Source organism: Labeo rohita, chromosome 4 (assembly GCF_022985175.1).
Source record: "Labeo rohita strain BAU-BD-2019 chromosome 4, IGBB_LRoh.1.0, whole genome shotgun sequence".
NCBI classification, from domain to species: domain Eukaryota; kingdom Metazoa; phylum Chordata; class Actinopteri; order Cypriniformes; family Cyprinidae; genus Labeo; species Labeo rohita.
This window is the reverse complement of record NC_066872.1, coordinates 24,397,823-24,421,980: the sequence shown is the minus strand read 5'-3', so window position 1 is coordinate 24,421,980 and position 24,158 is coordinate 24,397,823. Positions and strand designations below refer to the sequence as shown.

Here is a 24,158-nt window from a genome sequence, read left to right as displayed (position 1 = left end):
GAATTGTGAGTGGCAAATAATAGCTTTATTGGTAACACTTTACAATAAGGTGTCATTTGTTAACATTAGTTAATGTATTAACTAACATGAACAAACTATGAACAAACCATTTATTACACTGTTAATCTTCGTTAATGTTAATAAAAATACAGTTCATTGTTAATTTATATTATTTCACAGTGCATTAACTAATGTTAACAAACACAAATTGTGATTTTAATAATGTATTAGTAAATGCTGAAATTCACATTAAGATTAGTAAATGGTGTAGAAGTATTGTACTAATGTAGTTAACTAATGTTAACTAATGAACCTTATTGTAAAGTCTTACCGCTTTATTATTCTTATTGGTAACACTTTACAGTAAGGTTCATTAGTTAACATGAAATAATCAATGAATGAACAGTACCTTTACAATATTTATTAACCTTAGTTAATGTTTTAATTTCAGCATTTACTAATGCATTAAAATCACAAGTTTAGTTAACATTAGTTAAAGCACACTGAACTAACATGAACAATGAACGACTATGTTTTTATTGACTAACATTAATAAAGATGAATAAATATTGTAGTAAATGCATTGTTCTTTGTTCGTTCATGTTAGTTAATACATTAATATTTACAAATGACATCTTATTGTAAAGTGTTACTTTATTATTATTATTATTGTCATTATTACGACAACGACATACGGTATTTGGGTCCCAAAAAGAAATTAAATAAATCTCAGTAGAAGATGAGCATTGAAAGTGAGTCAAACTATAGGTAATATTTTGAAAAATAAGACTTTTATCATTGATTATTCATTAGCTGGTGCGTCGTGTTTCTTCCGGCTTCACACGGCGGAATCTCTCAGGTGTTTTGACGAAGTATCATGGAGGCTGTTAGCCGCCACCACTGCTGACGGTTTTGTTACTGTCTAAATCCTGCTTTTAATAACTCAATCTCACTGTCAGCTCTTCTAGTGTAAAGGTAAGACTGAATTCTCCGTGTTTATGAGCTGGATACTGATTCTGAAACTGTATTCAACGCTTATCGATCAGTTCTGTGTAGTGACGCTTCACTCCATTAGCATTAGCCTGTTAGCTCAGCTTATGTCGTGTTTTATTATATGTTTACAGTGTGAGAATACTAATATGGTTTTGTTTTCGCTCATTTCTTACAGATAATTGATACATGAGTAACACTTTGAGGTTTTGCTGCCTTGTGAAACACAAGTAATATTTACATTGACAGTTAAACGTCTCTGGCTGTGTCTCCAAACCTACTGACAGCCTACCTTGACAGCATTTTGGCCATCATATATAATTCAAACCACATTTCTGAAAGTTCATTTTTGGTGTCAAAGGTAAAAGCTGGTGTGAGCTGGATTTTCAGGGTAGACGGAGATTTTTTGTTTCGTCAGTAGTGAATAGAGTATTGTAAACTTGTTCATTGAGTCTTAACCTGTCAGGCGCTCATTCATTAAATATGTCAAATACGTCACACCCTTCCTTATGACGCCACTGTCTGGTTTCCTTCTAACAAATATAGAATTGAGTAGTAGTAATGATAATAAGAATTATATTTTCAATAATAAAAAGTCTGATGATAATATTAATATATAATTATATAAATAACATTACAAACATTCATAATAATTCAGTCTCTTGATTTATGATGCCCTGATGTTTATTTAAGGGTTTAATTTCAGTCAAACGAATTAATAAATGTGGTAAAACTGTACCTTAATAAAAACCTCTACTAATAGTCTGTGTTAGTTTAGTATTGTTGATATACTGTAATAGTTTTTAATATTTTTAATTGGATTTTACATTCATTGAAAACAATACATTTTGATGTTCTATTTCAGTTAATGTAAAGTAATGAAGTTTCTTTATAATTTTATAATTTAAGAAAAATTATAATTTATTAACAATCATAACCCCACCGATAGTATTAATAGTATTTTTTTAGGATGCTTGCTATAGTACTAATTACAGTAAATTATGCATAATTACAAGCCTAATCGTAACCCTGTTGTATATGGTTAATTATCACTCAGTACTTATTTGTGTAATTGCACTTCAACAAAGACTCTTATGTCCTAAAGCGAAACCCTAAATGTAATTATATTTTCAATCATTGATGTGTTTAGAGCGTTTATTATTATTATTGTTATGTTGGCTTGACAAAGCCAACATATTGTTATTGTTATTTTTCTGAGACCAAATTTTCCAACTCTGACTCGTCCCAGGGCTGTAATGCCCCAGACTCGGCAGAGACCTGGGCCCTGATGTCGAGACGTCTGCTATACCTTTTCAGACTGATTAGATGTACAGTTTTCCTATAATTAATTTTTACCAATCAAAAATGTCCTATAACCAACATATCTTATCATTACCATGTCAGGGCTCATTAATGATAACTGTCTGGCTAGAGAACAGTGTAAAAGATGACAGATCTGTGACCGCTTCAGTCAGCGAGTGCACTCCATACGTGCTCCCAAAACTGCAGCATTTGCACGTGTTTTAAAGCCTTTTAAATCAAAATATTGCAGTGAACACGTCAAGAGCTAAATTCTGTTTTTTGTGAGCTGTTTCATGTAAAACTGAAAGCCACCCGTCGGGTTTCTGAGATCGCAAGCTCACTGCAGCGTCCACATTAATCTTCTTTGTTTGCACCTGTTTAAAGCCGTGTGAATCCAAACATTACAGTGATAGAAGACAATACAATTACAAGAACACATTAAAGAGGTAAAATGAGTGCTTTTGACATATTCTGTGTTTAACTGCAGAACTGCGCGTGTCGTGTCTCGATTGCTCGCGCTCTGGAGCACGATGATTCTGGCTTCGCAGCGCTCAAACGGGCAAACACATTACAAAATAGATTGAATTTACTATGTCTTCGATGTTAATCCATAAAAACAGAGAAAATCATTAATTTGTCTTGCCTGCTTTTATTTGTTTGTTTGCTTTAACAAGAATCAATATTTAATGTGAATTATGCAATATTTACATGTGATTTTTCCATTTGTACACCTAAACATCTACAAATCTAAACCTGTTGTTTTATGCTATTGTTTGCAATTTGCTTATTGCACAATTTAACTGAAATCTACACTTTTATTATCATAATAAACTTTTAGTTAGAATAGAAAACTACAGCGGTCTAACCAGGTTCATTCAAGGCTGCCCAGGCTGGCTTTGCCAAGCCAACATCAAAGTTAGTTCACTAACTTTAGCTTCTAGTTATTATTATTAGTTTTTTGTTACATTTTTAAAATGTTTTATTACTTTTACTTTTTTATTATTTGACATTTTTGAAGTGTTTATGGTAAATGGCCAATAATGTAGAGGTGTATAAGTATGATATTAGTAATAATAGATGTTGGTTTATCATTATGCAGCTGCTCAGAAAAAAAAAAAAAAATCTGTTTTTAATTTTTTAACTTAGTTTTAATGTTACTATTTCATTTGTTTTGTGTTTCTGCTCAAAATCCAGCCAACTAAATCCAGAGCCAAATTACAGTTGCCATTACAGCAGCCATTACAAGAGCCTATTTCATATCTGCAGCTGACAGAACAGTGGATTTCTTATTTCTCGTCTCCTGCAAACTCTTTGAAATGCTGTCAGCATGAATGCGTAGTTTATTTTGAGCCCGGAACACTGGGACCCTGCTGAAAAATTTTCAGTGACAGATTCAGTGACAGTGACAGTGTTTAGGCATGTTTTTGTCATTTTATTTCAACAGTCTACTAGGCGGTATAATAAAATTTATCATGTTTAAAGTGATTTGTTATTGTTAAGTTGTTCTCAGAGTGAACATTTAGTGTTATTTTCCTAGAATAAAGCCAATATCCTCTGACCTCTGGACAATAGAGAGATTTATAAAAAGATCAACACAGATTTCATCCAGTGTTATTGTGGTATTATTACATGCTATTTAATTAATGTTTGGAATTAGCTTTTACTGTACTTCATTTTAATTTGAAAAGTTATTTTATTTTTTAATATATTACTATTTAGGTTTATATTATTTTATTTATTTCCCGTTATTAGTTAATTAATTTCCCATTAGTAGTTTTAGCGCTTCAACCTAAAGTAAGTGAAAAATTAGAAATGTTGCTTTGGCAACTGAAGTAAGTTTAGGTTTCGTTTTAATATTTATATTTAATTGCAACATTTTTTTCAAAACAGGAAGCTTGATGAAATCACTCATAAAGCTCATGTACTGTTTCTACTTCCTTTTGCAGGTTGACGGCAGTAAAATCATGGAGTCCATGCTCAATAAACTAAAGAGCACCGTCACCAAGGTGACGGCTGACATGACCAGTGCTGTCATGGGCAATCCTGTCACGCGGGAGTTTGAGGTGGGCCGACATATCGCCAGCGGGGGTCCAGGAATGAGCTGGAGGATCTACAATGGCACCAAAAAATCCACCAAACAGGTGCGTGGGTTATTTATTAGAGTAATTTATCAGTTTTTTTTATATATATCATACATAATATGCCATGTTTGATGTTGGTAAGATGTTTGCAGTGAAAGAGGAACGCTTTAGCTTCAACCAAAATGCACAACACAGTTTAATTGAATGATGCAAGTGTCATGACTTGACAGAGTGTTCACTTGCCCTATTGGGACAGTTCTTGCTTCATCACATTGCCACAATCTTGCGTTCATTGCTCACATATGTTTTTATGCTCTTGATCTTTAAATTGATCAGAAGTGATGATAAAGATATTTATAATGTTACAAAAGATTTCTATTTCAGATAAATGCTGTTCATCTGAACTTTTTATTCATCAAAGAAAAAAATGCAGTGTTTAATAATGTTTTATTATTATTATTATTATTTTTTTAGCAGCAAATCATAATATTACAGTGATTTCTGAAGGATCATGTGACAGGAGTAATGATGCTAAAAATTCAGCTTTGAAATCACAGGAATAAATTACATTTTAAAATACACTCAAATAAAAAAAAGAGTTATTTTAAATAGTAAAAAAAAAACTCAAAATGATACTGTTTTTGCTGTGTTTTGGATCAAGTAAATGGAGGCTTGTTGAGCAGAATGGACTTCTTTAAAAACGTTAAAGATCTTACTGTTCAAAAACTTTTGACTAGTGTAGGTTGAATGATTATTAAATAAATATGATGTATGTTAAATGTTTAAGTTAAATGTACTGATTTTACAAATTAAATATCTTTTATCTTTTTAAATAAATTATATATTGAATTTACAGAGTTATAAATGTTTATTGCAAAATAAATACTTTTTCAATAAATTGTTTGTTGATTGTGCAGGCGTAAATAAAATGTCTGTTTTTTTATTTTTTGTTGAATGTACAGATATTATTGGAAAATAAAGTCTTTTTTAATAAATATTTGAATTTGCAGATGTACAGAGTTTCGCAAATTAAATATAAATGTAAATATTTGTATAAAAAAACGTTGAATGATATACAGATATTGTTTCAAAAAATGTACATTTAAATATTTGTAAATTATAAAATTATATATTGGAATTGATTATTATTAATTAATAAATTATTTTTTAATTTAATTTCGTCTAGGTTTATTTATTTTAAAAATTTTACAATGCTTTAAATTTGCTTTCTATTTCCCCCAGGAAGTGGCAGTCTTTGTGTTCGATAAGAAGATCATTGATCGCTATCAGAAGTTTGAGAAGGATCAGATCATTGATTCACTGAAGAAAGGAGTTCAACAGCTAACGCGGTTACGACATCCACGTCTCCTCACAGTTCAGCACCCACTGGAGGAGTCCAGGTGACCACAAACACGCATTAACGCATGCTAATATGCAGACTGTGTTTTAAAACGTAGTGAGTTGTCTACATAGACGGCACTTTGGGCAGCTTAGACGAAAATGCATATGATTGCCAAAAGTGTTTTCTAGGTCAGCTCATTACTTTTTGAGCAAAGCCACTTCATATCTTATCCACTTTGATTTAGTTTTGCTTTGATTCATGAAATAAAACTGACTCTGGAGATCCAGACGCGGAGAACCTACTCTCGATAAAAGAGTTCAGAGCATTTTCTTTATTTAAGATTTGGTTCCTGTGCTACTACAATCAATATGTGCCTGTGTGGATGCATGAGATCAAAAGCAGTGGTTCGCCTGTGGAAAATCTCCCCTGAATAATACATGGATCTAGTCTTGCTGTCTTGCTGTCTGCGGTTAACGTGTTATCCTAACTAAACACAATGTGATAAGATTCCACGACGAACAATTTGTCTGCTTACATCCAGACGCGACAAAGCTACAAGACAGAATCAAACCCATTACAAATCACAGCCAATTAGAATAGTATGTGAGCAGGCTTTCTCTGTCAGCGCACTGCTGTCTTACACTTGAAATGAAGTAAATAAGTACATAATGAAATAAAAAAATTAAACCATTTAAAATATTTTTAAAATACCAAATCAGTGACTGATAGAATCCTTTTCATGGAATCAACTTGTTTATTGATGTAGAGGTAACGCTAACGAGATGTTCGGTGCTCTTTTTCTTCTTATTTTTTTTTTTCTATCTTATTTTTATTAATCATCCTATTACATAATTTAGTGAACTATGAAAACTATGAAATTTGTACTGAAATGGTACTTTAAATTCATTTAGCAGGTTCCTCCCCCTACTACAAAATTTACTACAGTATTTTATAATCAAAACTTTTTCTTATTATGACGAAGCACATTGGGAAGGTTAATCTTCTATATTTGATAACTGTTTTGTGATAGAAGTAATATTCTTATATTATATTATATATAATATAAAATAAAAACATTTTAGTACAGTATGTTTTGTGTTTAGGAGTCGCCCGGTGGTTATTTTTTGTATAGCGTGTAAACAAAATCTCACACGAAACCTCAATTTTTGTGATATCAACTTCAAATTTGGAGTATAACTTAGTTAGCCATATAGATTTGATTTTATAGTGAATATTTAGGATCCAAATATTAATATCCCAAAATATTTGAAAAATATTTATTTTATATAAAATAATAAAATTTTAGTATAGTACGTTTTCTTTACGGTAAACTTAAACTTTTGTAACTTTTTTTACATTTTCATTTTTTGAAATGTTGCAGCAATAAACTCCATAAATTAAGAGACCAACTTTAGTTTCAAGACCTGAGTGTAATTGTCCATTATTCCTTTCTTTGTTGCGATGGAAGTCATTCATAATGATATACGAACTTAAACTTTTAAAATATTTTTTAAAGTATTTGCTGTCAGTCATGACAATGGAAATAGAAACCGTTTATCCTATATATTATATACCACAATCCTTTGTTGGTAGTCAAACTTTGCCTTCACAACTGGTTACACTTTTAAAAATAAAGGTTCCAAAAGGGTGTTTTTGCAGTGATTCTATACAAGAACCGTTTTTGGTTCCTCAAAGAACCTTTCAGTGAACAGTTCTTAAAAGAACCATTTTGAAGTATATATTAAAAATCTAAAGAACCTTTTTTGACTATAACTGTTTAACTGTTCTGCATTTAAAAGTTCCATTGATGTTCTAGATTCTTCATGGAAGCATCGCTGGCAATAAAGAATCTTTATTTTTAAGCTTATATGATAAAATTTTTAAGCTTATATGATATCTTGCATTAAAAGCAAATAGAACCCATTATAATAAGTGATCACGTATGTAATAACCATAACATTTTTATAGTCATTCTAATTCTATGAGAATAGCAAATTCTACAGCTATGATGATAATGACACAAAAGAACAATATATTTGTAATCACTTTTTCAGAATGTTTTTCCTCTAGCTGATGAATGATAAAAACATTCAGAGCCAATCAGAATCCCGTCAACATCAAAGAGGTCACAGACAACATAACTGCAGCACAACCTTTAATAAACAGAATTGTTTGCCTTTATTTTTTAAATCAAAATTTCCTTCACATCCGTGCTTTATCCACCGTCATACAAAATTCACTGTGCAAATATCACTGCAGTTTAAGTGCTTTCAGGGATTGCTTGTGCTATGCATTAGATTAGAGTCAAAATCAGTTATCTTATTTGCATTATTGATAGGACACATGACGCTTAAGTGGGTAACCCGCTTAGTCTTTGAAATTTTAAATTTCACTTTTAAATTTTAGCTTTTTCACAGAAAATATAGAGAGGAAATGGCTGTGTATGTGGCTCAGAAATGTCCAAGGTTACAGTCACAACCAGTTTCTGCTTTCCATGCTTTTATCTGTCTGTCGTTGCTGTTCTCACTAGTTGTCTTTGTCTCTTTATCTCTAGAGACTGTCTGGCATTCTGCACAGAGCCCGTGTTTGCCAGTCTAGCAAATGTGCTCGGCCAGTGGGACAACCTCCCTACTCCTGTTCCCACAGACATCAAAGAATACAAACTCTATGACGTTGAGACCAAATATGGCTTACTGCAGGTGAGACGTTTCTTATATGTCTAAAAAAAGGGGCACGCTTTTTTTTTTCTTCTTTTTTTCTTTTAGAGCCTCCCAGCCTCCCATGTAAAAGTGAAATATCATCCTAAAGTGACAAGGAAAAAATTAGAAACTACAGCTAACTTTACATTTTTACTGAATATTTGTATAACATATACAATTTAACAAATGTTTTATTTTTTATTCAATTTCTTACATTAATTTTAACAAATATTTTTGCTTCTTCACTAAAATTTATATATATATATATAGTTTAAAATATTTTTTTTCCTTTTTTTTTTCCTCTTACAATCAACATGACCTTGTATAGGACCAAAAATAATTCCACACATTATTCCATGATAATGTATTCAGATGTTTAACATGACGTTTTATTGTAATACAGTAATAATTTTTTAATAGATCGATAGATTTATAGCTAATCTCTCTTTGTCTCTCTCTGTTTTCTCTCTCAGGTCTCAGAGGGTTTGTCTTTCCTCCACAGTGGGGTTAAAATGGTTCATGGTAACTTGTGTCCTGAGAACATCATCTTAAATAAGAGTGGAGCTTGGAAGATCATGGGCTTTGACTTCAGTATCTCCTCTAGTAACCCGTCTGATGCTGAGGTTAGAAACGTGCATTATTGTGTCTAAAGTCCCAGAGAACAGAAACAAACATTCTTAGCTATCTCTGTTCCAAACTTGAGCGAGCTGTGTTGTTATCTGCTGTCTCATAACATATATATTTCTGTCTTTTAGCCCAAGTATGTTTGTAAAGAGTGGGACCCCAATCTACCACCTCTCTGCCTCCCGAATCCAGAATATGTTGCTCCTGAGTACATCCTGTCTGTCAGCTGTGACGCGTCCTCTGACATGTACTCACTGGGTGTTTTGATCCATGCCGTGTTCAATGACGGCAAGCCTGTCTTTCAGGTCAACAAGCAGGACATATTCAAGAGCTTCAGCCGACAACTGGACCAGGTGAAGAGTCCAAACAACACATTTAATACATTGAGTGGTTTTATAATGTCATTGAGGCTGTTTCTTGGGTGAGGGAAATGTGGAATTCCTATTTTAAGGCATATTAACTTCCCATTTAGTCGCAAAACAGCGTTTCACAGGCTAGTGCTATAGTAGCAGTGCAGGACCCAAGCCTCAAAATTGGCACAACATTTTACACTTGAAGTCAAAAGTTTAGAGTCTGCTAAATGTTAATTATTTTACCAAAATGAGAGGGATCATACAAAATGTTTTTTTTTTTTTTAGTACAGACCTGAATAAGATGTTTCACATTAAAGATAAGTCCCTTGTTTGTCCTGAACAGTTAAACTGCCTGCTGTTCTTCAGAAAAATCCTTCAGGTCCCATAAGTTCTTTAGTTTTTCACCATTTTTGTGTATTAGAATCCTTTCCAACAATGACTGTATGGTTTTGAGATTCATCTTTTCACACTGAGGACAACTGAGGGACTCATGTGCAACTATTACAGAAGTTTCAATTTCTCATTGATGCGCCAAAAGGAAAAACAATGCATTAAGAGCCGGGGGCGAAAACTTTTGAACAGAATGATGATGTGTACATTTCTCTTATTTTGCCTGAATATCACTTTTTTTTTTTGTTTAGTACTGCCCTTCAGAAGATACTTACATGTTTCCCAGAAGATGAAATAAGATAAATTTACCCTGATCTTAAAATTCAGTTTTCACCCCCCAGTCATTTTTTATGAATTCAACTATTATTTTCTCTTGTGGACTATATATAAACACCTTTTATGTGAAAAATCAGGTCAGTACTAAATAACCAATACCATGCATTTAGTATGATCCCTTTTATTTTGGTAAAATAATTAACATTTTGCAGATTTTGCAAGGTATATGTAAACTTTTGACTTTGTGTAATATAAAAAATTAATAGTATTAATTATTAAACAAATAAAAATAAATGTTTCTTATTCTCACACATAGCTGAGTCATCTAAGTCCAGGAGTGTTGAGTAAGATCCCAGAGGAGGTCAGGGAGCATGTCAAGATGTTGCTCAACGTCACCTCCAACGTGCGTCCAGATGCAGATCAGATGACAAAGGTCAGATCTTACTCTCTTTGCTGGTTTTCGTCCATTTTTAAAAAAAAATGTTTTTCACTGAAGTATCTGTCCTGAATAAGAATTATCATACATGATGTTAACATGATTGTGTAAGATTATGTGTAGAGAGTGAAATTGATGTTTCAGTGTATGTGTGTGTTCACAGATTCCCTTCTTCGATGATGTTGGAGCGATGACCCTTCAGTACTTTGACTCGCTTTTCCAGCGGGACAACTTACAGAAGTCTCAGTTCTACAAAGGTCTCCCAAAAGTTCTGCCCAAGTTGCCCAAGGCAAGAACAAACATTTTCACAAAGATATTCAGCTCAAAAATTGTATATGACTTTCTTCTTTCAGACGAATACAATCAGAGTTATATTAAACAAATGTCCTGGCTCTTCCAAGCTTTATAATGGCAGTGAATGGGTGTTGAGATTTTGAAGTCCAATAAAGTGCATCCATCCACCATAAAAAGTACTTCAAACAGCTCCAGGAGGTTAATAAAGGCCTTCTGAAGTGAATTGATGTGATTGTTTAAGAAAAATTCACAAGAGAGCGGCGTTCCAGCGGATGACGTAGGACGTAGGCATAGTGTAAGCTCCAATGAGAATATGCTAGTAGGGCTGGGAAAATAAATCAATGCATCGTGAAACGAGAAATAATTCAGCATCAATTTGGAGATTTTACAAATGTGTTGCAATTCTTTCTCAAGTCGATTCTAAGCTTAGTTTACAAAAAAAGAAGCAGATGCCACTGCACGCTTGAAAAACAGCCATACTCTGCTTGTTTCCAAATTCTTACATTTTAATCTAAAATAATAATTCATAACATTTAAAAAGGTTGAAGCAAATTACAAGGGTGTTCACAGTGGACTGTGTTTATATATGCCCTATATCCTAGTCTCGTGAGAGCCAAGTTTTGTTTACAGTAGCAAAGGAAGCAGTTTCCTTTGTTTAGCAAAGGAAAACCAGTCTCTTCTATTGTCTCTTTATACCGGATCTCCTACACCATCCACTCGAGCACCATTCTCTCGTAAACGTGCATACGACAGTTAGCAGACTTCTTTTGGACTGCTGAATCTCAACAGCCATTCTCATTATTATAAAGCTTGGAAGAGGCAGTACATTTTTTTTTTTTAATACAACCCCAATTATATTCGTCTAAAAGAAGAAAATCAAACACCTAGGATGGCTTGAGGCTGAGTAAATCATGGGGTGATTTTCATTTTTGGGTAAACTATCCCTTTAACAAAAGTAGGAATGTATTAAGTTTGAATATATTAAAAAAAAAAAAATATATATATATATATATATATTTATTTATTTATATATTTATGTATGTGTATTAAGGGGTGTAACGTACAGAGATGTCACGGTTCGGTACGTACCTCAGTTCAGGGATCACGGTTCGATACGTTTTCGGTACAACAGGAAAGACAAACAACAAATCTTCAAAATGCTTGCTATGCTAAGTTTTTTTTTTTTTTATTTATTTTGAACAGACAGTAGTACAAATTACAATTTTTTCCCACCTAGATGTGAAAATACTAAATTATATATATATATATATATATATATATATAATCTGTAGTACATATATACATACAAGGAATAAGTACTTTAAATATATTTGATTTAGTTAACAGATAAACAAGGGGAAAAAACTGTGTGCCATGTAACAGCCTATATATATGCTGAGTTTCAGTTCATTTTTGTGACAGAAAGGAAGCTCAAATAGCAGAAAGTGACATCCTATTTGTTTTCTTTAATTTACAAAAGACCTTTTACAATGATGCATTATTAATAAGACAATAAATGACAGTGTTTTAAGTTGATTTTGCTGGTATAAGGAAACAGTTTAAGTAATTGCATCAGCGCACATAAACACAAAACATATCAGTTCCAGTCTTCCAGCATTGGTAACTTGACAACACAGTTCGTACTTTATCAAAATAAAATACAGTGAACCAAACGCGCCCACCTCATTGTTCCAACGCTGGAACGTGACTGAAGTACAAAACCTATAATTTACATACTTAATAATAGTTTAGGATTTGGATACATCGCAAATATGGAAATATTATGGAATATTTGGATTTGTGCCAAATGAGATAGGTAGGATACACGAGCACACGCAAACAGTTGAATACGCAAGCCTTTAAAGTAACGTTATACTCCTTTGTCAGTGAGAATCAGCACATGATCACTGTCTAGTGGGCTTTGTTTTCAAATGCGCAACTCACGACATTCGCTGTTCTTCTGCCGGCCCCCTTCTGGATAGAGGGTGATTTGCCTGTATTGGTTGTGAGGCCTCATGCACCGAACCGAGATGTCCGTATTGTGATGGTTCGGTATGAATACATGTATCATTACACCCCTAAGATATTTAAGGTGTATGCCCAGAAGAAATTCACATGTCACAAAAGTCCAAAGTTCTGTGGTGTTTTTATGTTCGTGTATTTTATGGTGTTATGTGTGTACCTAAGTTAATTGCCTCCTGTTTTTTTCTCTCAGAGAGTGATAGTGTACAGAATCCTCCCTGCGCTCACATCTGAGTTTGTGAATCCTGACATGGTTCCGTTCGTCCTTCCAAACGTGCTGCTCATCGCTGAGGAGTGCACAAAGGAGGAATACGTCCGCCTCGTTCTCCCAGACCTCACCCCAGTTTTCAAACAGCAGGAGCCAGTACAGGTACACACACATACTACTGATTCATCCCCCATTGCACTCAAAGCATTATATAGCAGTAAAATTCATCCATGTATCCCAAAGTCATGTATAAAAGTATTGCAACTTCATAAAACCTTTTCGTTGTCCACTTTACATACTAACTCTCTGCTTACTCTAGTACTAAACTGACACTTAACCTTTCTGGCCCTGTAATAAATGGCACACTTGATGTGCACTTGAAGCCTTGTGGACTTGCAATGGCTGTCACATGCCTGTGTGATCCATAAGGTTCAAATTTGTCATTATTTTGTCTCCTTTATGCTGTCAGGCTAGCAACATGGTGAGTGAGGTTTGAACATTTGTCTTCGTGGTGGTTTATTTCATCCAAGTTTATATTTTTATTTGTAGTATTGGCTGCACTTGTTTGTTTCCACAGTTTCTACTGATCTTTTATTGTGGTTTTCATGAGTTTGTTGTTTTTTGTTTTGTTTAGCTTTTTGTTTAACATTGTTTTATTTTTTTTTCTTTTCGTTTAGAGTTGTTTTATTTTTTCCTTTTGTTTAGTATTGTCTTTGTTTTGCTTTCTTTGTTTTTCTAGTGATACGTGTTCAAAGGTTGGCTTTTAGAAATCTTATTGTTTTCTTGTTTTTCTTTCGTATATCCAGATCCTGCTGATATTTCTACAAAAGATGGACCTGCTTTTGACCAAAACGCCTCCTGAAGACATCAAAAACAGTGTTCTGCCCATGGTGTACAGAGCAGTGGAGGCCCCCTCTATTCAAATACAGGTGAAAACACCATAAAAGTAATTGTAGTACATTAATTTGTAGCTGAATCATGAATTTTTAGACATTTAGGTATTTTAAAATATTAAAGTGTAACATCTGTTTTTGTTTTTTCCTAAACAGGAACTTTGTCTGAATATCATTCCCACATTTGCCAATCTAATCGAGTACCCATCTATGAAGAATGCACTTATTCCTCGTATCAAATCTGCTTGTTTACAGACATCCTCGCTAGCGGTTTGTTTCCATATGCCTTTTATGTTTCTAGTAACATAAGTGAATATCAAAAAGTTGGATTTGGAAGAGTGGTTATGTGGTTTGTTTTTATAAAGAAGTTTAATTTCTTCTTTTTCAGGTGAGGGTGAACTCTTTGGTGTGCCTAGGCAAGATTTTGGAATACCTGGATAAATGGTTCGTCATTGATGAAATTCTACCATTCCTGCAACAAATTCCATCCAGAGAACCAGCTGTGCTCATGGGCATTCTTGGTAATTAATTTTGTTTAGTGCTTCGCAATGATTAATTGCGATTAATCACATTCAAAATAAAAGGTTTTGTTTACAAAATGTATGTGTGTGTACTGTATATATTTATTGTGTATATATAAATACACACACATGCATGGATATATTTAAGAAAAATGTTATATCAGTATAAATATATACTGTGTATGTGTGCTTATATATACATAATAAATATACACAGTACGCACATATATAAAACAAAAACTTTTAATTTGTATGCGATTAATCATTGAGCAGCACTAATTTTGTCGCTCTTTTTCTCCACATTTTCTATATAGAAGTTTAATATAGTTTATATATGTGTTATTTTTCAGGCATCTACAAGTGCACTTTCACCCATAAAAAACTGGGCATCCCAAAAGAGCATCTGGCTTCAAAGAGTTTACCTCATCTGGTGTCGCTTAGTATCGATAACAACCTTAACCTTAACCAGGTAACAACACACATTTACTCTACACATAAACTTCAAGGTGTTCTTGTTCATCCATTGATTCATTGTCTCTTCAGCTCAGTTGTATTGTATTCACACACATTTTTAAACTGTTTTCTGCCCCTAATGTGTTTCAGTTTAACTCTTTCATGGCTGTGATCAAGGAAATGTTGAATCGCATGGAGGCGGAGCATAAGACCAAATTAGAGCAGTTACACATCATGCAGGAGCAGCAAAGGTGCCACTTTAATTACTTATCTGTTCATTTTGTTTATTTCTTTTTAAAGGAGAAGTCCACATCCAGAACAACAATTTACAAATAATGTACTCACCCCCTTGTCATCCAAGATGTTCATATCTTTCTGTCTTCAGTCGTAAAGAAATTGTTTTTTGAGGAAAACATTTCAGGATTTTTCTTCATATAATGGACTTCATTGGTGTCCCGAATTTGAACTTCCAAAATGCAATTAAAATGCAGCTTTAAAGGGGTTCTAAATGATCCCAGCCGAGGAAGAAGGGTCTTATCTAGCGAAACGATCGGTCTTTTTTTTTTTTTTTCAGAACATAAAAATTTGTATACTTTTTAAGCACAAAAGCTCGTGTAGCACAGGCTCTGGTGTGCACATCCATGACGCTACGAATCAAGTTCATAGTCTGTTTACTCCGGCTCAAAAAGGTAGAGTATGGCGAAAAACGTCTTATTTTCTTCTACAACTTCAGAATCGTCCGACATCGTTGTACCTTTTTGCTTGTAAACAGTGTTTGACTTACTTGCACTTTCTTAGTCTTTGTGCATTTGCTTTGTAAACACTGGGTCTGTGGTTCCGCCTACCTTCCATGTGACCTTTAAACGTGATTCAGTAGTACGTAGCGTTGTGGACGTGCACCCCAGAGCTAGTGCTACACAAGCTTTTGACCCTTTTTCCTCGGCTGGGATCGTTTAGAGTCCTTTGAAGCTGCGTTTAAACTACATTTTGGAAGTTCAAAATCGGGGCACCAATGAAGTCCATTATATGGTGAAAAATGCTGAAATGTTTTTAAACAGGCCATCTGGTAGTATTTATTTAGTAATTCCAACATGACAAAAGCACAAAATTATCCAAACAAACAGTTGTTGGCTTAAGACTTAAGTATTGTGTCCTTTTCAGGAGTTTAAACATTACAAGCCAGATGAACCAATTAGATGAGACTAAGAACACACCCAGCCCAGCCACACAAGTCAGAGATGTGAGTAAATACATTTGTTGAATGTCCTGCAGCCACTTCACAGCTTTGAAATATGGCCATGCTGTGAATTTAACCACAACTGTGTTTTTCTCTGCTTTTTTATAGATCGATGAGATCTTTGGTGGCAGTTCAGGAAGTGCGGGTGTGAATGGTAAAGAGAATGGTTCATCATCAACTGTTTCACAACCCTCACGAGTGAGTACATCTTAATTATTTATAATATTTTGGCTTTGTTTTTGTTGTGCGGCTCAGGTGGTTGTTGACCTGGTTGATGTACTAACTGCTGTTTGTGGTATGTTCAGGTGTCTCTCACCCTGGAAGAAAAGCAGCGTTTGGCTAAAGAACAGGAACAGGCTGCCAAACTAAGAAGCCAGCAGCCATTGGCTCCACAGAGCGTCAAACCAGCCGCGACGACACCTCAGGTAACACATACAGTGTAGAAATGTATCATGGGAAACCTATTGTCACTTTCATACATGAGATTCATTTTTGCAGTAAAATTACCAAAATACATTTCGGGTGAAAGGTAGCTTATCTCATATTCACACCAGAACTCAGAACTATTTTTTTGTCATTATATCTGTGTGTTGAAGTGTGGAAGTGTTGAAGTTGCATGTCACCTCAAACTGTTCAGTCATCTAAAACTAATTATAATAATGATCATTTTATGAAGTTTATTTTTATTTAAAATCATTTTACACATGGCCATTGTTGCTGCTAATTTAATTTGCTTGTTTGTAAATATAATTAAAAAAAATGCTTAAGACAGTTAATATGGAAAAAAAAAACTATAATTTTTAAACTAAAGGGATAGTTCACCCAAAAATAAAAATTACCCCATGTTTCATTCATCCTCAAGCCATCCTAGGTGTATATGACTTTCTTCTATCAGACAAATATAATCAGAGTTATTTTTAAAATATGTCCTACCACTTCTAAGCTTTATAATGGCAGTGAATGGCTTTTGAGATTTAATAATCCAGTAGAAGTTTTGCTAAATAAAACTTGGTTTTTGCGAGACTAGCATGTTCTCACATGAGCTTATGCTACGTATACATCCTGCTTCATATGCTGGAACGCCACTCTCTTGTAAACATGTCTATGACAGTTAGCGAAAGCTAGATATTACTATTTATAACGTTTGAAATGTGGATATAACACATCAATTTGCTTCAAAAGGCCTGGAGTCACGTGGAGTACTTTTTATGATGGGTGAATGCACTTTATTGGACTTCAGAACATCAACAGCCATTCACTGCCATTAAAAAGCTTTGAAAAGACATTTTTTAAATATAACTCTGATTGTGTTTGTCGGAAAGAAGAAAGTCATATACACCTTGGATGGCTTGAAGGTTAGTAAATCATGGAGTAATTTTCATTTTTGGATGAACTTTCACTTTAATAACATGCATTCTTTGACTTATTAATATCATTAATTTTACTTGGGGTTATTTGCCCCAGGCTAACCTTGCCTTTTAATAAAAAGGCCAAAATGACTTATGCCAATCTCTGATGTCATTTACTGGAAATTACCAGTAATCCGTAGCACAATAAATAGAAAGCCACTATATATATGTGACCCTGGACCACAAAACCAGTCTTAAGTCGCTGGGGTATATTTGTAGCAATAGCCAAAAAATACATAGTATGGGTCAAAATTATTGATTTTCGTTTTATGCCAAAAATCATTAGGATATTACATAAAGATAATGTTCCATGAAGATATTTAGTGAAATTTATACTGTAAATATATCAAAACTTAATTTTTGATTAGTAATATGCTTTGCCAAGAACTTTATTTGGACAACTTTAAAGGTGATTTTCTCAATATTTTAATTTTTTTGCACCGTCAGATTCCAGATTTTCAAATAGTTGTATCTCGACCAAATATTGGTCTATTATAGCAAACCATACATCAATGGAAAGCTTATTTATTAAGTTTTCAGATGATGTGTAAATCTCAATTTGGAAAAATTGACCCTTATGACTGGTTTTGTAGTCCAGGGTCACATATGTTATTTAGAGCCGAACGCACACGTAATTGTCAGAACAGAAAAATTTAGAAGTGGCTAGAAGACAGCAAGCTTCTCATATTAGAACTCCTAACCTTCTGCTTGAAGCATTAATGTTACAGTGTTGTTCACTCATTGCATAAATACATAAATACAATGGGTCCTGTGTACTTTTGACCTGTAAATGGGGAAATGCTATTACATTTATCAGAACGACTATGTGCTCAAGCAACCAGTGATAATAGAATCTTTATGGGAAATGAAGAGTCACATTTTGCTGGTTATAGTATTATCTTTTTAGATTGCTTGACTTGATAGTTAAAGGAGAAGTCCACTTCCAAAACAAAGAATCACATATAATTATGTCCTTCTTTCTTCAGTTGTAAAGAAATTGTTTTTTGAAGAAAACATTTCAGCATTTTTCTCCATATAATGGACTGATATGGTGCTGATTTAAATGCGGCTTCAAACGATCCCAAATGCGGTTGTAAACAATCCCAGCCAAGGAAGAAGGGTCTTATCTAGCGAAACGTTCGGTTGTTTTCATTTAAAAATTACAATTTAAATACTTTTTAATCTCAAATACTCGTCTTGCCTTGCTCTGCCTGAACTCTGTGTATTGACCCGGAACAAAAACAGGCCAGGCAGAGTAAGACAAGATGAGCGTTTGGCATTAAAAAGTATATAAATTGTATTATTTTTATTAAAATAACCGATTGTTTCGCTAGATAAGACCCTTCTTTCTCAGCTGGGATTGTTTACAACCCTTTTTTGGATCGGTTGAAGTCACATTTAAACTGCATTTTGGAAGTTCGAAATCGGGGCACCATATCAGTCCATTATGTGGAGAAAAATCCTGAAATGTTTCCCTCAAAAACCATAATTTCTTTACGACTGAAGAAAGAAAGACATGAACATTGTGGATGACAAGGGGGTGAGTACATTATCTGTAAATTGTTGTTCTGGAAGTGGACTTCTCCTTTCAACAGCTTGGTTTTTGAAGTGAAAATCAAGTCAGTCTTCCTACACTCTGAAACTGCTTTTATATTTTAATCTTTTAGAATGAATTTCTTTAGATGTACTGGTTTTATATAATCAGTGTCTTGTAGATATTATACCTTTTGGGGGGGGTTTATTTGCTTGGGTCATTTTCAATTCTTTATGGTAAAAATAGTAAGGATGGGACGATAAATCGAGAAATGATTCGAAAATTCGCGATTTTCCAAACATATCGCGCATCTTTCTCAAATCGATTCTGAGCTTAGTTTTGAACAGCAGATTGCACTGCTTGTTTTAGAAACAGCCGTGCTCGGCTTGTTTCCAAGATCCTTACCCGCACTTGAACCCAAAATTATCATTTATACAATTTGAAAATTTATACAATAATCTCACATCATAAAAGCATTCTGAGTCAAAGTGAAATTACATGACTTAGCCGAACGCACAAGTTCTCTTCAGCACTTCTTCGTGAGCATTGTAGTGTGCGGATAAAAACTAGATTAAAGCACCATTTGCTGTTAAAATCTAAGCTCAGAATCAATTCCAAATCAATGGCGATGCATTCGGAAGATCTCAGAATCGATCCGCGAATCTATGCGTTGTCCCATCCCTAAAAAATAGTACAAAACCTCTCTTCTCTGATTTTCAAATTTTTTTCTTCAAATCAGAGTTTGCTGATGTTGGTTGCTTCATGAATTTTATTGAGAATTTCTTCTTAAATATCAGTGGAGAAAATGAAAAGTGCTTCCAGAGCAATGCAGTTCTTTCTTTTGTCAAGCTTGTCATCGGTTCCTCAGCCGAAACACCAGTTAACTAGTTTATGTAATTCAAGGCTAAGGTTAAATAACACCAAGGTAACACTTTATAGTAACTTTTATTAATAAATCATTAAAAGACATTGCATAATGTTTAACCGATTATTAGTTAATATATATTCAGATAGCTGAAAACATGATATGAAGTGCTTGTTAACATTTACTAATAAACTTATTAAACATTACCTGATCATTATTAACAGATCATTATTTCATATAAATTAAAATGCTTACAAATGTCGTTAAACTTTGAATTCATGTGATCATGCACTTGAAAATCTGCAAATGATTTTAAGAGATGTTATGCAATTAAAAAGCTTTTGTTAATGTACAACACTTTTGCCTCTATTGAAGTGTAATACGGGTAAGGTTAGGGCCAGGTTTGGTGATATAGATGGGTTACAGGTAGGTTAAGGAGTCGACGGTGTATGGGCTCAGTTAGATTACCATAAGGGAACACGGTTTAATCTGTGCTTTTATTAAATTGTTTTGATAAATGATAAATTAAGAATTTTCTATTTAGTTTCACCTGTTGATGTATGATTCAAAGTATTATCCTGTTTAATGATATACAGTAGAATACTAATAAAAGTATGTTAAGGTAATAAAAACATGTCTTGCACCAAAATTACAATATGTTATGTTTTAGCAAGTATTTAGATAAATATAACTAACCACGTTTTACACAAACATTGTTACAGCAGCTAAACGTCCAGTGCAAATAAAGATACTAAAAGATATTTGTAAAAATGATGAGTAGTTTCCACTTTAGACTGGGCACTGCATGAACAAATGATTAATAAATGATTTGTAAAGATGTGTAAATAGGGTGAATTCAGGTCATTCTGGACACATTTTGCCATTGAAATAACTGTGTTTAAAAACATCTACAAATGATGAATAGTTTACACTTTAGATCGGATACTACACAAACGTGAAAAAAATAATAATAAATGATTTTTTAAGGTGTGAAATTGACGAAGTCTATACAACAAATGAAGACCAAATATATGGCCTTGACAGACTGATTTATTAATTAATAATATCAAGAACATGTTAACGTGAATAGTTTTTGAAGTGCGGAAGATCACTAAACAAGCTATTTTTTCACATTTATAAATCTAAAACAATAAATTACATTAACAAATAAACATGAAATCATTGTATAATTTATCAAAATCATTTGAAGATTTTTAAAAAGTGCGTGATCATAATAATGAAAAGTTGAATGACATTTGTAAGCATTAAAATTGACATTAAATAATTATGTTAATCATTAGATGATTAATAAGTACATTTGGTAAACATGCATGCAAGCATATTCTCTCATATGTCTAGCTATGTGAATATCTGTGTAATATCTGTTAAGCATTATATAATGTTTGTTAATAATTTATTAATGAAAGTTAGTATGAAGTGATACTGTACAAGGTTATAAATGTACATTGAATCTGAAAAATGAATCCTAGATGTTAATAACTATGAAAATGTGTTTTCGCTGTCTGTGAAAAGGGTGCATTTTGATTTTGGGACGCATGATGCAATTTTTCTTTCTTTTTGAAAATGTCTTTTTATTGATTTTATTGTTCAAGGCAAAGGATCTGACCAGCAGTCTTCTGAACAACATGACATCTCTAAACAACCTCTCTTTGAACTCTGGGACGAGAACGATGCCCATGCAGGGCAGCACCATATCCTCTACCTTCCCCGCTGGACCCACCATGGGTGGAATGGGCACCATGAGCGTCAGCAATGGTTTCAACTCGCCCATGGGATTCCAGACGGGAGGTATGGGAATGGGCATGAGACCCGCTGCTCCTGGCCCCTACGGAGGCATGGCCACCACTACCAGCACTCCAAATTTCGGTGCCCTCGCCCAGAACCAAAACCAATCTAGCAAGCCCCCAGACATGTCCGCCCTAGACTCCCTCTTCGCGTCTAGCAAACCCAAAGTCAGCATGAACCAAATGGCCCCTAAACCGGCCCCAGTTGCCGCTGCACCTTCCCCATGGCTCAGTCAGTTCGGTACAGGCCAACCTTCCCAGACTGCACCTATACAAGCGACTCCAATGGGGATGACGGGAGTTCAAGGTGGTTTTGGAATGCAAGCAAACCCGTTCTTCAACCCTCAGAACTTCTCGCAACCTGTGGCCTCTTCAACAGCGAACGCTGGGATGATGAAGCAAAGTGCTTCGGTCAACAACGATCTGAAGGATCTCTTCGGATAAAACATTTGCCTTTTGTTCACGTTCCCACTCGCGTGGGAATCAAGCGAAACAACATCAGCAGCGAAGATGACACTCAAAATTTGTCCTTGAAAGACAGTGTTTAAAAGTTATCCTGGTTTGTTTTGTCTTTTTTTAGCCCTTATCAATGGTGCGCCTTTTGAGGACAGTCAACCTATCTTCTCGTTTGAATCAAAAGCAGACGGCACCAACGTAATGTTTCTACAGAAAGCTTGGGCTCTTCCTCCAAAAGCTGCTTTAGTCGGTGGATTCCCTGCATTCGTCGCCCCAAAAGAAAGATTCACAAACAAATGGGCATAACAAACTCAAGCACTTCTGCTTTCATTTCCTTTTCGCTCGAGCTTCACGTTCATCAGAACGTCTGTCAGAACAAACAATATCGATGGCCTCAGGATATGCCGTTTTGCTCACGGTGTCTCGCAGAAGGAAGTCTCAATCATGCGATAAGTAAAGCAAGAGGATGTGCAGTTCATAGTTTGGGCCTGAATGAATATTTTTATAATGTGTTCTTCGTGTATATACTGTATCTGGTGATTATTGTTTGAGTTTCATACTGATACTTAATTCGCTGAGGTAAAACACCTTAAAGGAAGGACACCGTCTTCATACTGTAGGTGCACTAAATGTAATAGAGATTAAAAAAGAGGTTAAAAAACTAGGGTTTGAGATGTCGTCGGGATGTTGTCAGTACTTTAAAGTCAGTTGTGTAAAACAGAATCTTTGAGCTTCATTCATGAAACAGCATTTTTGTGTGAAACAGCAGTTTTTTTTCATTCCAAAATCAGAAATCAATTTCTTAATTATAAAAATCAAAGGATAAATACAATAGGAAAACATATTATTCAGTTTAGCCATATACTTAACTACTTACAATGTACTTTACAGTTTTCATTATGTTCAAATAAGATGTTTCTTGTTACTGTAATGTTAAGATTGTTTCATCTAAAAGAAATGAGATTTCTACACATTGCACATCTACACATGTGAATATTTTTTGCATTATGGTAATGAGAAAGCTAAATTTTTTCACACGTTACGAAAACAAGATATTTTCTCAACGCAGAGATGTTTTACGCTTAATCAGACTTTGTTTCGTAGTGAGAATTGGTGGAAAATTGGCTTAATTGTGAAAAAATGTCAATGCAGAGAGTTATAAGTAGGCTTTTTTTATACAAAGTATGCAGTTTGAGCATTTAGATATAAATGGGATGGGATAAAATATGCATTTCTTAGTTATTTGAAAAAAAATGCAGCTGTATATGGTAAAATGTAGCATAAAATTGAGTGCAGCATATCGTTTGTGACCAAGTTGTAACAGAGGTGTGTTTCATGAATGAAGCCTGATGCGTTTGTTTCCCTTTCTGTTACTTCCTGCCTTGTGTTTGTTAAATCTGTATTATCTTGTAACGTTGTGTTTCTTGGGGAAGTTACGGATCATGCCATGGCGTTACATTTGGTCCACTTTTTTGTTTGTCTGTTATTACATGGGCAGTTTCCTGTTGTAGGAAGTGACTAAATTCCATATCATTTGATTCCATATTATGACCAAACAGACCGCTGCAACACAGCAAATCACCAAAATGTGTATTATTTCTGAAAAAACATGAATGAAGTGTACAGTATATAGAGGTGAACTGCCACTTAGAGTTTTTTTTTTTTAACGCTGTTGCAAGTGAATCACTTTAATATCCGTACAGGTTTTATTCAAAGGGAATGCTTTTCCTGGTCTTATGAATGAGAGGCCTTATGTTGAGAGTTGTGCAATAACGGATCTGTGATAGAGGTTGTGAAAAAACTTTCTGTATGTGTGTTTCACTACATGCAGTTTTCAGATAGTCTAAATTAATGTAGATAAAACCTCTGGATTGTTTTAATTTAAAATAAAAAATGTGAACTGGAAGATGGTGGTTTTGGAATCAAATAAATTAATACCTTTTTTGCTTCAGTCATTTATTTGTATTT

The 24,158-nt window shown here is 34.1% G+C and overlaps 1 protein-coding gene across 1 annotated transcript; it reads left to right on the top strand.

Annotated features, from left to right (window-relative positions):
- Window positions 1-831: 831 nt before the first annotated feature.
- On the top strand, window positions 832-24,145 carry scyl2 (SCY1 like pseudokinase 2). Its single transcript, XM_051107743.1, has 18 exons — window positions 832-975; window positions 4,239-4,433; window positions 5,616-5,773; window positions 8,270-8,414; window positions 8,888-9,037; window positions 9,170-9,391; window positions 10,374-10,490; window positions 10,657-10,782; window positions 13,003-13,179; window positions 13,824-13,946; window positions 14,067-14,180; window positions 14,299-14,431; window positions 14,782-14,900; window positions 15,035-15,135; window positions 16,046-16,124; window positions 16,230-16,319; window positions 16,427-16,546; window positions 21,543-24,145. Exons 2-18 carry the CDS (start codon window positions 4,257-4,259, stop codon window positions 22,176-22,178), a joined length of 2,787 nt encoding a protein of 928 aa, XP_050963700.1. The 5' UTR covers window positions 832-975; window positions 4,239-4,256; the 3' UTR covers window positions 22,179-24,145.
- Window positions 24,146-24,158: the final 13 nt, after the last annotated feature.